The sequence below is a fragment of the Rutidosis leptorrhynchoides genome, chromosome 8 (assembly GCF_046630445.1).
Source record: "Rutidosis leptorrhynchoides isolate AG116_Rl617_1_P2 chromosome 8, CSIRO_AGI_Rlap_v1, whole genome shotgun sequence".
In the NCBI taxonomy this organism is placed as follows: domain Eukaryota; kingdom Viridiplantae; phylum Streptophyta; class Magnoliopsida; order Asterales; family Asteraceae; genus Rutidosis; species Rutidosis leptorrhynchoides.
In genome coordinates, this window is record NC_092340.1 from 88990049 (window position 1) to 89007183 (window position 17135).

Consider the following 17135-nt stretch of genomic DNA (forward strand, 5'->3'; position numbering starts at 1 on the left):
CAAACATTACCGCCAATATCACGGATTTCGGAGCCAAATTTTTAAGCTGATCCAAATGTTTTCATTCAAAAATTTTGGTAAATTTAAAAAATTCGGGGTTGATCCTGCCACACTAGTTTTGATCCATCCACACCAAAACAATATAAATTACCTATTTTACCCTTATAAATAGTATATTGACTAAATAGTAGTTTAAGGGTAAAATAGGAAGTTTGAATTAATTTGGTGTGGATGGATCAAATGCTAGTGTGTAAAGATCACCTCCTAAAATTGAAGGCGCCAAATCAGATTGGGGTAGCTAAAAGGTTTCTGAACAACACACTTATCTCTTTTTTGACCAAAGAAACTCAAGCTATCTCTTTTTTCACCAAAGAACACAGTACAGGTATCTATCTTGTCTGTTATTAACGATTCTTTTAGATTGTTTATAACATTGTTGCCAACTACTCCATATATAAAATTATTTATAACTCTGTTACGTTAAATGAATAGACATTCTTCATATAAGAATTTTTCTAATGAGAATGTTGTCTTTAACAAATTCGGCCATGCTTTGATTAAATTTGCATTTAAAATAGTCAACTACTCTGTAGAATTAACTTCCAATAACAAGCATTTTAAATAAAAACAGCCATAAACTTGAATTAACTTCCAACCAATCTTAAATCTTTTTGAGCATAAGACGATGAAAAGATGCAACTCCGTATTATGTGTGGATTATGGACCATCCAAAATGTGTATTATGCTTGCTTTATTAATTTTTATTTTTATGTAGCTAAAAGGTTTATAAATATACAAGTATTTTATGTTAAATGATTACATGTTATTCATATAATTGCTGAGTACGTATTGTTCGTTACATTCTTTTAGATTATGTCAATGGAAGGAAACAAGAACTCTTGCCAGCTTAGATCCGGTAAATAGGTTGAGGCTATTGTGACTCAAACCACCAAGAAACGCAAAAGCAAACAGTTTCTTGCTCCCAATACAATGAGAAGAATGAGTTTAACAAATAAAAGAGTTTATGTTACTCCTGATAACTCTAAAGGGTTAAATGCAAAATCCAAGGGCCAAACAAGTGATACGATGCCGATGGTTAAAAAAAGTAAAGCTCCAGATGGAATAAGAGTCAGTCATGGTGATTTCATATTAACTATTTCATTACTCTGTACACATATCATGTATTATTTATGAAGGTATTAGCAGGGTTTGGAATGTATGGAATTTAGATGTGTTTGGTGATAGATTTCACATTAAACATTGATCTGGGGTGTATTAGTTATTTTTGCTGTATCGAGCTTGTTTTTTGTTGTATGTTTCTGTTGGGTTTAGACAATCTTCAGCCCATTTATTATGCTTGTTGGGCTTAGCCCATTATACTTAGCTAGGGTATTTGGCTATATATGGCCTCTCTTCATGTACTGATAATTCATTCACAATATATAATAATACATGTATTGATTACATTACTTAACACAGACAATCCTGAAGATCAAAATTTAGAGGGAAAGTTGGTGTCTAGACATAAAAAAGTTAGACACGAAGAAGCTAGAAGTCTTATAGATGAAGAAACGGATACGGAGCCCAGGCCTGAGTATGAAGCCAACAATTATATTTACGATGGTTACGTATATGGAAATGAATATTATGATGATTTTGAAGACCACCAATGAGAAACCACCCAACAACTAGAAGGTTTATTTGTTATATATTGCTTGATTCTTTTTATTATGTTAAAGAATGTATTCTAACTTTCAGTATCCTTTTTATTATGCGAGTAAAGAAGTAAATGCGAGTACTCAACCTGTGATGAATGTTGATCAGCAAACCACCCAACTAGCAGATGAATCAGGTTATATTGTTGATTGTTTAGTAGTATATCAATTGTAAATCAAGTGCTCAAATTTTGTAGATAAAGGCGACAGAGTTCGAGGACCGGCACTTATGCAAAAAATCTGGAAACAGAAGGCATCTGTTCGAATTCCAATTTCTGTTAATGAACATGGACAGCCGATTTGCAAAAATAGTAGTAAACTCACTCATTTTCTTGGTAACTTAACGCGGAGCTACCAATATTGTCCAGTTTATAGACCGTGGAATCAAGTTAAAACACACAAAAAAGATAAGCTGCTCAACTTCTTAAGGGTACGTATTTTAAAATCTGTGTGATAATAAGCCTTTTTTACCTCTCATGTGATATGTTTTCTCTTTTTATAATTTGTAGACAAAGTTTGATTTTCCACAAACTGCTGATTCTTGGATACTTCAGTCATATGGTCGAAAAATAGAAAATTGGAGGGCGAGAATAAAGGAAGCCTACTTTGATCCGTCTTTATCAATGGAGGTTCAATTGAATTCACTACCTGAAGAACTGACCAAAAGACATTGGAGAAGACTTCTTGAATATTGGAGTAAAGAAAGGGTGAAGGTATGAAATAATCTTACACTTGGTGTAACTTTTTTTTATAGTATATTATTTTCATATTAGAATATTTAATATTTTTTCTTTTTTAGGCGATGTCCGACAAAAATAAAGCCAATAGGGCTAACAAGAAGTTGATGCAATTGACCGGGAAAAAAAGTTTTGCAAGAATCCGTGAAGAACTGAAGGTAATATCATGGGGAAATTATTAATATAGTATAGCTTTTGAATATACATTGTTAATAGTTACCTCGTTTTTACTCATTGCAGACGAGTTTCGGAAGAGAACCTACTCGGGTCGATATGTTTAAGAAATATTTTACAAATGGAAGTGATGATGGTGAAGCTGCAACTGTACTCGTAAGTAATTTTATAAACACTATTATGATGTATGAAAGAATCAAAAGTGGATCAAGTATATCCTACACATGATATCAGTAGATGTACATTTATATGTTAATCACCATAAACCACCTATAAGGTTTTTATTGGATTTGAAGTAGACTTTTAGTGACTTTTACCTTTGTGATATGTTCATGTGCTTCAGTTGGGTTATTTTATCTTTTAAGTTAATTAGTTGTATATTTATATGTTAATCACCATAAACCACTTAATAATCTTCTAGCCAATTTATTTGAGGTGAATATTAATAGAGTCTTCAATTGATAGTTACCACTTGATTTTCATTATGTATTAATGTCGAAATCCCAAAATCCTAGTCTAGCATTAATACGTTAAGCATTGGATATATATCAAATATCTGGGTGTGATTGGGCTATACTTTGATTGGGCATTGCATATATCGAATACCAGATTAGAATCATTTCTGTCATACCGAAATATGTTACATGACATATATTTATATGCCTGTTCAAATATTAATTTTTTTTATGCAGAAACAAATGAAAGAACTTACAGACAAACTTGTGGACGGTCAAACTGATACACCTGGACCAGATGATGTTTTTTCCCAGGTAATGGGGCCCAATAATTCTGGTTCTGCCCAAACGTATGGACTTGGCGTTCGCGCTAAAGACTTGTGGGGCGTAGTACCTGGTCGATCAGTCGTTCGTAAGGAGAATGCTCAACTCAAGTCTGATAAGGAAGAACTTGTGTGACGATCGCTCAAATCCATATGGACGAACATGTCATTCATTGATTTCATTGCGAGGTATTTGACCTCTATATGATACGTTTTGTAAACATTGCATTCTTTTGAAAAGGCACACCATAAATGAATATTTAAATCAAAGGTTTTCGACATCTGATGATTTCTACATATAGACAATCACCATAAATAATAGTTTACAACAGTACTTCCGTTGACAATGCAGTCAAAATAAGATACATGGTGGTGATTTGGTGAATGCAACGTTTCCTTGAAAAATATGTCATGTAAGACTCCATGCACATAGCTTGTGTAACATCAAAGCAAACAGCGGAAGACTTCTAGGAAACCTGAGAATAAACATGCTAACAAGTGTCAACACAAAAGTTGGTGAGTTCATAGTTTTAATGTTGCGCATAATCTGTATATAAAGGTGGATCACAAGATTTCAGTTGTTTCATCCAGAAACGTTTATCAAAATATTCTACGAAATTGAGCACCCTGGTAACTAAACTTAACGTATATATAATTTATACCCTTTGTATAATCATCTTAATAATACACGCAAACCAACGTGTACGCTTCTCAAATAGCATACATCCGTTAAAAGGCTAGCGCTCTAGCTCGGATGGGAATATCAAGCCCTATGGATCCATATACTACTACTCGCGCCCACCAGTTCTTATAACCGACAGTTACTAGTTACCAAAGCTAAGGGATTTTCGGTTCAAACTCAGTGTAGAATTAAGTATGTACTTGTATCCATTGCGTTTAAAATAAATTGCATGTATTCTCAGCCCAAAAATATATATTGCAAAAGCAATTAAAAAGGGAGCAATGAAACTCACCTTAGCAGCATATAAAGTCGTTCACCAAAATGTGACCGAACCTCGGATTACCAAATAACCGTAGATCTCAACGTATCAATATTGTGATTTAATATTTTAGAAAAGTACGTAGACGCAACAGAGATGATAAACACTAGGTTTGACTTGAGAACAATACCCTTGAACATTACCCATAACCTCATTGGCAATAACTCATAGTTTCCTTAGCTCTAACCCGTTCAAAACTCATTTTGAAAGTGACACTCTCATGACCTCGTCCTAGTATTTTATGTCTAATACTAATATTACTAATAATAATATTAAGATAAATAATAATATTAATCTTAATAATATTAATAATAATAATAATAATGATAATAATAATAATAATAATAATAATAATAATAATAATAATAATAATAATAATAATAATAATAATAATAATAATAATAATAATAATAATAATAATAATAATAATAATAATAATAATATATTTATACGGAGGAATATAAGAGAGAAGTGAATGAGCAAACAAAAACAGAATTCGATCGAATTTATAGCACTTGGCCTGAAATCCACTGCCATGCGATCGCATGGCTTGGTAGAAGGATTCCCATGCGATCGCATGGGGTCCTTTTCCAGCTCACAAAGCTTTTGTCCAAATGTTTGTCGACATAATTTTTATATTAATATATAATATATATAATTTATATAATTAATTATATATTATATTAAATTCACGTGCATAGTTGACTTGTAATTTTTGTTCCGATATGTCGTACATCGTCACTCAATTTATGTCCCGGTTCCGGTTTTTCGAATGTCCTTTCGTACGCTGAGAAAACTTGTACATTACATTTTGGGACACGTACCTTAGTCAAAATATAGCCTTAAATTATCCCTAAATTATATCACTCGAAATATAACTTATACATTTGAGTGTTTTGGTCATTTACTTCTATAAATCATCGTCTCGCTATTTGTTAAAATACATTTTAAAATAGTGTTTACTGTAACAATTCACTGTAGCAAAGTCAATTTCACTGTAGCAATTTACTGTAGCAAAGTCAATTTCACTGTAGCAAATAGTGATTTTCAAAAACACTGTAGCATTTTGGGTACTGTAGCAATTTGAAAATGTTACTATCGTTTACTAAATAACTTGAAATTATATATATGTATATATCTTTTTAATATATATAAATCAGTTTTTAAATACACATTGGAAGTTATTTATAAATAAATTTTAATAATAAATATTTCAACTTATCATATATATTCAAATAGATATTTAAACCAATAAGTTTAATATACGGTATCAAATAATTAATACATTGTTACCTTTTCAAGTTATAGTATATATGTATCTATTTACATATAATTGTTAGCGAATCGTCGAAAACAACCGAAGGGTATTTAAATATATAAAAGTAGTTCAAAAATTTTGAGATTCAGTTTTACAGACTTTGCTTATCGTGTCAGAAATGTTAATCATACAAAGATTAAGTTTAAATTTGATCGGAAATTTCCGGGTCATCACAGTACCTACCCGTTAAAGAAATTTCATCCCGAAATTTGAGTGAGGTCATCATGGCTAACAATAAAAATGTTTTAATGACGAATATGAGTTGATAATAGAGTTTTATCTATGTTTGAATAATATGGATAAAATAATCCAATTACTCGAAGCGTATGAGAGAAGTTATCGTAATCAAGTGAAATGGAGAATAGAGATGCGTCTTATCTCTTGATGTAGTAACGATTGATTTCCGGATTTTAAGGAATAGAAAATCTTCGTAATTTAAATAAGATTTGATTTTTCAGAATTTGCGAAAATTAGGATTTTCTTTGATTAAATGCGTAATCTGCCTCTATTGCTGCGTCCGATATTTTGCTATAAATTGACCTCTCCCGTTTCATTATTTTCACTACTCCTACATCTTCTTCCTCATTTCATACTTTCAAAAGATTTGTGAAAATGCTTCATCCAGTTCTGATTCTTGATATTTTCTTGGCTATCATATCATTCATTCTTCTTTTTCATCTGCCACCAGAGGAGGTTATTTTCTTCTACTATTATCTTGGGGTTATATTGTTTTTCATTCTCCCGTGTCTTTATATTGCTATACGCATTGATATACACGGTTTGTAATTTCGAGGTTGTTTTCGGGCTTTATATTTTCCATTATATTTCGAAGCTTCATGCTTTCGTTTTCTCTTCCCGACTTTAAGTCAAGCGAATAATGGTCCAGAATTCGTAGGTATGAAATTCGGAATAAACATAATTAATGTTCTAAGAAAGAAACGGTAATGGCACAATCTGACTTGTCAAATTACCAGAATATCCGGAAAAGACCGAATCATCAAGAAATATATTTTCTTGATATATTTAGAGATTATATAGAATGAAAGAGTTATGTAACATGGTTTATGATGAGGGTATGATCTGTGAACCTTTATCACGTTCCATTAGAAACTCAGCATGACTTACTGTAATATAATCACGTTGATCAAGTGTCATTATATTATACTAACCCATGCTTCAATTCCCAACATTACTTCAAAACATTTATATTTTAAACTTGAAAGTTTCATAATTTAGAAACTAAAATAGTTTATTTTATGGTGTAACACAGATATCGTAAGGAGAAAATTGATTTCCGATAAGAATGATTGTGGAATTATCTCCAGAAATATGGAGGATATTTATAATGAAAGATACGATGATATCTTAGAATTTCTAATATCATACTATGATGAAGAATATTGTCCGCAAGGGTTTAGATTCGGAAGCAAGGTATTCGTTAATGGCTTCAGTAGATACTGAATCATTTGGATTCTTTGAAGACAGATTTCGTCCTTGTGATTTATCCACAGCCTCTTTCATACTTTGCTCAATCCGTTTTCCAGTTCCAAACTTTCTCTTTTTCTGAGCTTTGCCAGCACACTATCCTTTATCATCAAACTTTTTACTGTTAAGGTCGTTTACAGTTTTTGCTGCTTCATCAGCATTTTTCAAGATTTCGAGAACTAGTTCGTAGTTTAGGGTGTTTTTCAGAAACTTCACATTCGAAGTCTGTAAGTCTTGAAGGTAAACGTTATATGTATATATATAACTGTTGGCGAAAAATTGCTACAAAATTCAAAATACTGATTTGCTAATTCCCAGTAGTTGGTATGACAATTGTTGTTACAAGTTGTATATGGGTACTTGATAGAGTTTCAATGAATAATTATCGTGATTTTTCGGAGAGGCTTAATGATCAATGTAGTTGTTGATAAGTTTACTGCTAATGTGGTGGAACATGAAAGGTTCCTCAGTAACAAAAACGTATATGCCAAAGTTACAAGTCTGAAAGGTCGTCGTTGACTGGTTGAATGGTTGATAATACTGGATACTTTGAAAAGGAATTGCACGGTTATTTTCGGTAAAAACAATGCTAAAGGATCTTGCATAGTTTTGAAGTCAAAGTATAGCTTTGAAGGATGTAGAGATCTAAGAATGATGTCACCGGTTCAGAGTTATGACTTGGATTCTGATCCGTCAATATCAGAATATGTAATTGAATTTGTATGGAAACGATTATATATCGCTGTGAGCATAGTTAATAATTTTTTAATCAAAGTTGAAGAATGTACAGTATAACATATTAATTGTGAACTTATATATTTCCCGGGAATTACCTACCCGTTAAAGATTTCACAAGTAATATTTTGTACAAAAGAATTTTTATTACCGTCTTTATGAAAATATATGTATGTATATTTTCTTCAGATGTAATACAAATTTGATGAGTTAATATCATATTAATCTCATTTGATTTTTGACTTGAATTAGAAATGAATAATCTCTAAAACATTAAAGATTTAATAATCTTTAAGGAGTATTTCACTAATGTAATTAATACTCAGTTTTATTGATATTTTCTCAGTGAATCATGTTGGTGCTCATGGAACTCTTGCTAACTTCGCAAGGTACGAATGATGTTTTCTAGAAAGTTTCGAATACATCGAAGATGAAAGTATAAAATCAACCATATAATTGAATAATATACTTAGTTTATTATGAAATGGAATTCATTAAGTTGAAACAGATATTGTAGTTAACAATGGTTAAGTTGTTAAGGAAGAATGTACATCATTGCATATTAGTAATATGAACTAACCGAGTAGTACCTATCAGTTAAGATTCACACGTAATAGCTTAGTACGAAAAGATTTATTTTGATTTCAAAATTCATATATATTAAATATACATAAAATTTCTTCAGGGGAAATGAGTTAATACTTCATCGGTTATTGTTGCTGGTATTTCTTGGTAACTACGGTGCGTATGATGTTGATGCTCGTGGAACAGATTGTGAAGTTGAGGTTTGCGATGCGGATGTTGTTGATGGTGGTAATGGTACTGTTGGTGTTGTTGTCAGTGGTACTGTTGATGCCGGAGATTCTGTTGGTGTTTGTAACCTTTACACCATATTCTCCAAAGCCACTACCCGAGCGCGAAGCTCGTTGACTTCTTCTACTACACCGGGATGATTGGCGGTTCGGACGAGCGGATGAATAAGATCCAGAATTTAAGAGAGTATATGATCATGACGAGATATTCTGGAGATGAGAGAGAAAATGGTATTACGAACAGGTTCGCCGGTAAGTGCTTCAGGTTCTTCGCCAAGAGGGCAATGTGGTGGATGGAAGGGATCGCCTTCCTCTTGTCTCCAATAATTAAGTAGACTACGAACCCATCCCCAATTCATTCAGAATAGATGATGGCTAATTGGTTGATCCATTCCGGTTACACTGTCTTCGGAATTCAGGTGAATATCCATATCAGAATAGCTATCAGAGTTTAAGGAATTTGAACTAGATACGGGATCCATCTTGTATAATTAGGGAGATGATTTTTTTTATATGAATTAGATTATAGAATGTAGTTTGGTATTCTTCAATACATAATTTACATATGTATATATAATACCAAATTCCATAAATCACGGAGAATTTTCGGAAGATGTCAGGAAAAGTTTACAGTAACAGATACGCTAAGATATGAATTTTGTCTATACGTTATTCATGCAATCAATGCAGTAAAACATTTCTAGAATAGGAATGATAAGCAGGTAATTTCCGACAAAAATGATAAGCAAAACTTTTGACATGCAGACACGATCGAAGTCCAGACTTACTAATGCATCCTAACAACTATCAGTTAAACACACTCATGCAAGACCTGGTTCGCTAGGACCAATGCTCTGATACCAACTGTGACGATCGCTCAAATCCATATGGACGAACACGTCATTCATTGATTTCATTGCGAGGTATTTGACCTCTATATGATACGTTTTGTAAACATTGCATTCTTTTGAAAAGGCACACCATAAATGAATATTTAAATCAAAGGTTTTCGACATCTGATGATTTCTACATATAGACAATCACCATAAATAATAGTTTACAACAGTACTTTCGTTGACAATGCAGTCAAAATAAGATACATGGTGATGATTTGGTGAATGCAACGTTTCCTTGAAAAATATCTCATGTAAGACTCCATGCACATAGCTTGTCTAACATCAAAGCAAACAGCGGAAGACTTCTAGGAAACCTGAGAATAAACATGCTAACAAGTGTCAACACAAAAGTTGGTGAGTTCATAGTTTTAATGTTGCGCATAATCTGTATATAAAGGTGGATCACAAGATTTCAGTTGTTTCATCCAGAAACGTTTATCAAAATATTCTACGAAATTGAGCACCCTGGTAACTAAACTTAACGTATATATAATTTATACCCTTTGTATAATCATCTTAATAATACACGTTACCAAAGCTAAGGGATTTTCGGTTCAAACTCAGTGTAGAATTAAGTATGTACTTGTATCCATTGCATTTAAAATAAATTGCATGTATTCTCAGCCCAAAAATATATATTGCAAAAGCAATTAAAAAGGGAGCAATGAAACTCACCTTAGCAGCATATAAAGTCGTTCACCAAAATGTGACCGAACCTCGGATTACCAAATAACCGTAGATCTCAACGTATCAATATTGTGATTTAATATTTTAGAAAAGTACGTAGACGCAACAGAGATGATAAACACTAGGTTTGACTTGAGAACAATACCCTTGAACATTACCCATAACCTCATTGACAATAACTCATAGTTTCCTTAGCTCTAACCCGTTCAAAACTCATTTTGAAAGTGACACTCTCATGACCTCGTCCTAGTATTTTATGTCTAATACTAATATTACTAATAATAATATTAAGATAAATAATAATATTAATCTTAATAATATTAATAATAATAATAATGATAATAATAATAATAATAATATATTTATACGGAGGAATATAAGAGAGAAGTGAATGAGCAAACAAAAACAGAATTCGATCGAATTTATAGCACTTGGCCTGAAATCCACTGCCATGCGATCGCATGGCTTGGTAGAAGGATTCCCATGCGATCGCATGGGGTCCTTTTCCAGCTCACAAAGCTTTTGTCCAAACGTTTGTCGACATAATTTTTATATTAATATATAATATATATAATTTATATAATTAATTATATATTATATTAAATTCACGTGCATAGTTGACTTGTAATTTTTGTTCCGATATGTCGTACATCGTCACTCAATTTATGTCCCGGTTCCGGTTTTTCGAATGTCCTTTCGTACGCTGAGAAAACTTGTACATTACATTTTGGGACACGTACCTTAGTCAAAATATAGCCTTAAATTATCCCTAAATTATATCACTCGAAATATAACTTATACATTTGAGTGTTTTGGTCATTTACTTCTATAAATCATCGTCTCGCTATTTGTTAAAATACATTTTAAAATAGTGTTTACTGTAACAATTCACTGTAGCAATTCACTGTAGCAAAGTCAATTTCACTGTAGCAATTTACTGTAGCAAAGTCAATTTCACTGTAGCAAATAGTGATTTTCAAAAACACTGTAACATTTTGGGTACTGTAGCAATTTGAAAATGTTACTATCGTTTACTAAATAACTTGAAATTATATATATGTATATATCTTTTTAATATATATAAATCAGTTTTTAAATACACATTGGAAGTTATTTATAAATAAATTTTAATAATAAATATTTCAACTTATCATATATATTCAAATAGATATTTAAACCAATAAGTTTAATATACGGTATCAAATAATTAATACATTGTTACCTTTTCAATTTATAGTATATATGTATCTATATACATATAATTGTTCGCGAATCGTCGAAAACAACCGAAGGGTATTTAAATATATAAAAGTAGTTCAAAAATTTTGAGATTCAGTTTTACAGCTTTGCTTATCGTGTCAGAAATGTTAATCATACAAAGATTAAGTTTAAATTTGATCGGAAATTTCCGGGTCATCACAACTTGAGAATGAAAATTCAAGGTTAAAAGCCCAGTTGGCTCGGAAGAATAATGGTTCTGGTGTTGAGAATGAAGGTTCAGGTCATCAGGATAATGGTTCGGTTGTTAAACGTTTAAAGGTATGTTTCAATTTAATAGCTTACCTTACTGTTTTTCTACCCTTTTAGCCTTCTTAAATGTTTTTTTTTTGGAAACTAAATTTTAGGTGAGAGATGAAGTGTATGTGAAAAGCATTACAAACAACAAGGTAGCAAGAGGAAAGTTGGTAAGCATGGATCCAACTACGGTTGTTTTGCAGACAGAACTTGGAGCTGGTTGGTGTGAGGTAGAGCTTCAAGTGGCCATCGAAAGAAATGAAGTTTTGTTTAGGCCATATGAGCATATAAGATACATTCATGACGTCATTGTTACGTCTACTGCTTGGCCTACTGCGTTGATCAAGGTATGTCTTTGTTAATTTTGTACTAAAATTATGAATTCATTTTTATAACCTTTATGCTTATACATGGATGGTTTAATTGTAGGTGGCAGATTTTGATGACTGATCAAGATAGATTGGTGGCGGATTGAAGAGTTTGTGTGTTTTGTAATGCTGGCTGGTTTGATTATAATGTTTAAACATGAATATTATTTGTTTTATGAGTTTGTGTGTTTGAGACAATGATCTGTAATATGTTGATGTTACCTGGACATGTTCTTGCATTTGTGGTGTTGAAACAATATTAGTAATCTGTAATCTGTAATACTTTTTGGATTGCAACAATATTAATATTTGTTTTGTAATTGTAATGAATAATAAATTGATGCAGCAAAAGAAAACTGGATCCGAACCAGCACCAAAAGGACCGAATAGCTGAAGCAGGCACGAAAGGCCCAAAATGGCTGAATCAGGTGTTCAATCCATGGCGACAGGCCCAAAAGGCCCAGTAAGCTTAAACATGGCGACAGGCCCAGCTAGCTGAAGCAGATCCAAAAGGCCCAATTATCTGAACTAGGCTAGAAAGGCCCAATTACCATATCCAGGCCCAATTATCTGAACTAGGCTAGAAAGGCCCAAAAACCGGATATTCGGAACTCCTATTACTTGTTAGGACCCTTTTTTGGTACTAACATATACATATCTCAGGACCTTTTTGTGCTACAAAATTAACATCTACTTATATTAGGACTCTTTTTTGTGGTACTTAATTAACATATAGTTAACTTAGGACCCTTTTTTGTGGTACTAAATTGAATTCGGACCCTTTTCTGTGGTACTTAAGTAACATCTAGTTTTATTAAGACCCTTTTTTGTAATACTAAATTATATTAGGACCCTATTTTGTGGTACTAAATTATATTAAGACCCTTTTTTGTGATACTAAATTATATTAGGACCCTTTTTTGTGGTACTTAATTAACATCTACTTATATTAGGACCTTTTTTGTGGTACTAAATTATATTAGTACACTTTTTTGGAGTCCTAATAGGTTCTAACAACATAAATTTATTCGTCAGATTATATTATAAAGGGTCCTAAGATGGTCTTCTATAAGGACACTTTTTATGTTGTTAATAGAACTCATGAAACCGGTCCTATAAACATTAGGACCCCTTTTTGGTTAATACGACTCCCACCTATACGTCCAATGGTTGGAGGGTCCTATGAGGTCAAAGGTCCTAAGAATAGGCTTTTTACGACCCTTTTGGGGGTCCTAAGATAACAGTTTTCTTGTAGTGCACACATGCTCAACCAAATCGGCTCGTAAGCCTTCACGCAATTCTCTATCTTGTAGCCCCCTTGCTCTTCGATTAGGAGTGTCGCACAATTTGATCCAAGTACGTTGCATATTTTGAATAGTTCATAAACCAATCATTCTCATAAATGTTGTAACTGTTGAGTCCCCAAAATAATTAAGGATTTAATTATGACAAAACTGAAATTTATTTGCACTAAAATGTTATATGCAGCCAGCACAAGTTTGTTTATGTATAGACAACAGATATTTTTGTGTCGAGTGTTTAGTTTGCTTTAGTCTACCAGCACAAGGTAGATAGTATTCTTCAATTAGCACAGGATGTGTACTCAGCAATTCAAGAATATCAAGTGACTCAGCAATGAAGAACCAGTATAGCTGGAATGCAGCTTACTACACAAGACAGCTATGCTCCATTACAAGCATAGTGGTTTCTTGAGTGGTCTATATCAATTGTACTATTCAACAGAAGTCAAAGACAAAGTTGAAAATAAAAGGACACGCATCGGCGGCTGACAAGTGACCTTACAAGACCACGTGGGAATGCAGAAGTTTAACGCATGTGCATACATGTGTTATACTTTGTTAACGCCTAGGGAACACAACATTCTATTTGTTTAAATAAATAGTGGTGCCCAACCAATTTGGGGTGTTCCTGCAAATAGCTACTAAAGAGGAAAGAGGAGAGCACGCTCTCTGATGCAGTTGTCCCCACAAAGTACAGACATCCTATGTACCAATGGACAATAGAACAATTACATGGATAATAGGACTAATATAAATTGATGTATCCACTATTGTAACAACTAGTGGTGTGTGTTTGTTTATTTAGAGTCCAAAATGTGTAATAGCTTAGAACACCCTCTGTAGCTATACTTAGGTAAATCTGTATCAACCAACTATCATTCTGTCGAGGATAGTTGTAATTCTTTGTGATTTAATCAATAAAGAATAAACCGTTGAAAAATTACCTTTGACTCTATTTAATTTACTTGCTTGAATACTAAACTGTGTCTTACCTGTTAAGTTAATTGAAAGAATTGTATTCACCTCCTCTACAATACTCCTGTTGTTTATCAAGAGACCAACAACTGGTATCAGAGCTTCAGTCTTGATAATTTAATATCTTGGATCTGAATTCTCTCATGGCTGCATATTCAAATACAACTTACCTTGAAAATGGCTCATCCAATAGACCACCCAAATTTGATGAAGATGAGTATGAAACTTGGAAGGCAAGGTTCATGCTTCACCTGGAGTCTATTGACCCACTCATGCCTGGTATTGCCACAGATGGTCCATTTATCCCAACTGAGACTATTGATAGTATTCCGACTACTGCTGACACTCCTGCCATTCCTGGCAGAGAGGTTGTTCTCACTCCAGCTAAATGCGATACTGAGGACAAACGTCGTGTTGGACTTGACCCTAAGATCAGAACTCTGTTAGCTATAACATTACCTAACCACCTTTTCAAACTGATTAAGGGAAAACTGAATGCTACGCTTATGTTAGACTATCTAGATGTTACTTATGAAGGCGTGGATAAGGTTAGGCAGAACAAGATTATTGCTTTGAAAAGAGAGTATGAAATGTTCTTTGCCTATAAGAATGAGACCCTTAAGCAAACCTTCATTAGGTTTAACTCCTTAGTTGCTGACATGCTTACTTTAAAAATTACATATACTGATTTTGAACAAGTAAACAGATTCATTGACTCACTGTCTGCTAAATGAAAACCTGTGATTGACCCTTTAAGAACCACCCAGACTTTAAAGAACTTTAACATGTCTTCTCTCTATGGTACAGTTTGGAACCATGAGAAGGCAGAAGCTAAACTTGAACTAAGCTTGAAAGAAAACTTTAAGTCTGCCCCCACCATTTCAAAATCTTCTAAAATAGATGATACTGCTCTTATTGCTGCTGCTAAAAAGAAAGCTCAAAAGGCTTTACTGGTTCAAAAGATGACAGCAGAAGAAAACCATGAGAAGAAGAGTCAACTGAAGATGATGTGGAGAGTGGTACAAGGTCTGAAGAGAGCAGTGATGATGAAAATGATGTGGAAGGGTTTGCTGAAGGTATGGCTTTGCTGGCTAGGCAGTTTAAAAGGTTCGATCGTAATAGAACCAGTAAGTCATACAAAGGGAGTAAGAAGCCGAGTGCTAGGTATAATAGCAAATCAGTCAAAGGTACTAAATCTGAGTGTTACAATTGTGGGAAGGTTGGACATTTTACTGCTGAATGCATGTCCAGAAAACCTTCAATCTCACATGCTAACTCTTTCTCAAAAGCTGGTAAGTACAAGAACAAGTACAAAGCTATGAAAGCTCAGATGAAGGAGAGTGCAAAGACTGATAAGAAGGGAAAGAAGCCAGAAAAGGTTTCAGTTGCTGAGCATCATGACTGAGATGAAACCAGCTCTTCTTCATCTTCTGACAGTGATACTGATGATGATGATGATGCTGGTTATGCTTCTGGTAAAAAGTTGTGTTTGATGGCCAAGGAGGTTGAGGAGTCTGATGAGGATGATAATAGTAGTACATTTGTGTCTGATATGAGGGAAGCAGACCTGAAAAAGGATTCACCTCAATGGAAAACTGAAATGCTGTATAAGGTTGATAATTTTTGAACTTATACTAATGATGAAAAAGCTGAAATGTTTGACTACCTAAGATTTGATCTATGTAGAGGCAGTAAACATGAAGAAGTTTTGAAAAATGATAACAAATCTTTAAATGATAAACTTAAAAGCAAAACTGATGAAATTAAAATCTTGAAGGATGAAATTTCAAAACTTGAAAAACAAAATTTTGCTCTAAAGTCCCTTCACGTAGAGGCAGCAGATGTTAAGAACCAGCTACCTCAAAAAGGTTGTTGCTTCATGGTGTACATCCGCTCAACACACAGATAAATGTGTAAATGAGCAGGTGCCTGCCCAAGTTGAAGCCTTCTTTGCTGGTGACTATGCTGCTACTGCTGCTCTTGCAGAAGTTACTTTTATGAACCGCATTCTTGAAACTGATCCTGAAGGTGTCTTGCCAAATACTTTTGCTAAGATAGTTAAGGGTAAAAAGGTCTTAACAAATAAGTTTGTCAGACCTACAGAGACCCCACCACCGTCCATGAAAGAAATTTTGGAGAGTGAAGTAAAAGCTAAGGAAACCAGTATTTCAATTGATGAAACTACTGTTCCCTCAAGCATTTACTATATGACTCCAAAAGAAAGACGCATTAAAAGAAAAATTAAAATGTCCCGTTCATATTGATTATAAACGTTCCATATTAATTGATTTCGTTGCGAGGTTTTGACCTCTATATGAGACGTTTTTCAAAGACTGCATTCATTTTTAAAACAACCATAACCTTTATTTTATCAATAAAGGTTTCAAAAGCATTACGTAGATTATCAAATAATGATAATCTAAAATATATTGTTTACACACGACCATTACATAATGGTTTACAATAGAAATATATTACATCGACATATGTTTCTTGAATGCAGTTTTTACATAATATCATACAAACATGGACTCCAAATCTTGTCCTTATTTTAGTATGCAACAGCGGAAGCTCTTAATATTCACCTGAGAATAAACATGCTTTAAACGTCAACAAAAATGTTGGTGAGTTATAGGTT

At 33.2% G+C, this 17135-nt stretch overlaps 1 protein-coding gene across 1 annotated transcript; it reads left to right on the top strand.

The window, feature by feature from the left end:
- The first annotated feature begins 990 nt into the window (after positions 1–990).
- Positions 991–12303, top strand: LOC139863604 (uncharacterized). The gene is made up of 11 exons (XM_071852221.1): positions 991–1138; positions 1480–1628; positions 1759–1852; positions 1913–2145; positions 2225–2428; positions 2515–2610; positions 2693–2782; positions 3319–3515; positions 11781–11877; positions 11964–12200; positions 12283–12303. Exons 1-11 carry the CDS (start codon positions 991–993, stop codon positions 12301–12303), a joined length of 1566 nt encoding a protein of 521 aa, XP_071708322.1.
- Positions 12304–17135: the final 4832 nt, after the last annotated feature.

Excerpts from the sequence above, each read along its gene's own strand:
- LOC139863604 (XM_071852221.1), top strand. The coding sequence starts at position 991 with ATGAGAAGAATGAGTTTAACAAATAAAAGAGTTTATGTTACTCCTGAT. Across the intron at positions 1,853-1,912 it reads CCAACTAGCAGATGAATCAG|ATAAAGGCGACAGAGTTCGA; the intron begins GTTATATTGTTG and ends CAAATTTTGTAG. Across the intron at positions 12,201-12,282 it reads GGCCTACTGCGTTGATCAAG|GTGGCAGATTTTGATGACTG; the intron begins GTATGTCTTTGT and ends GTTTAATTGTAG.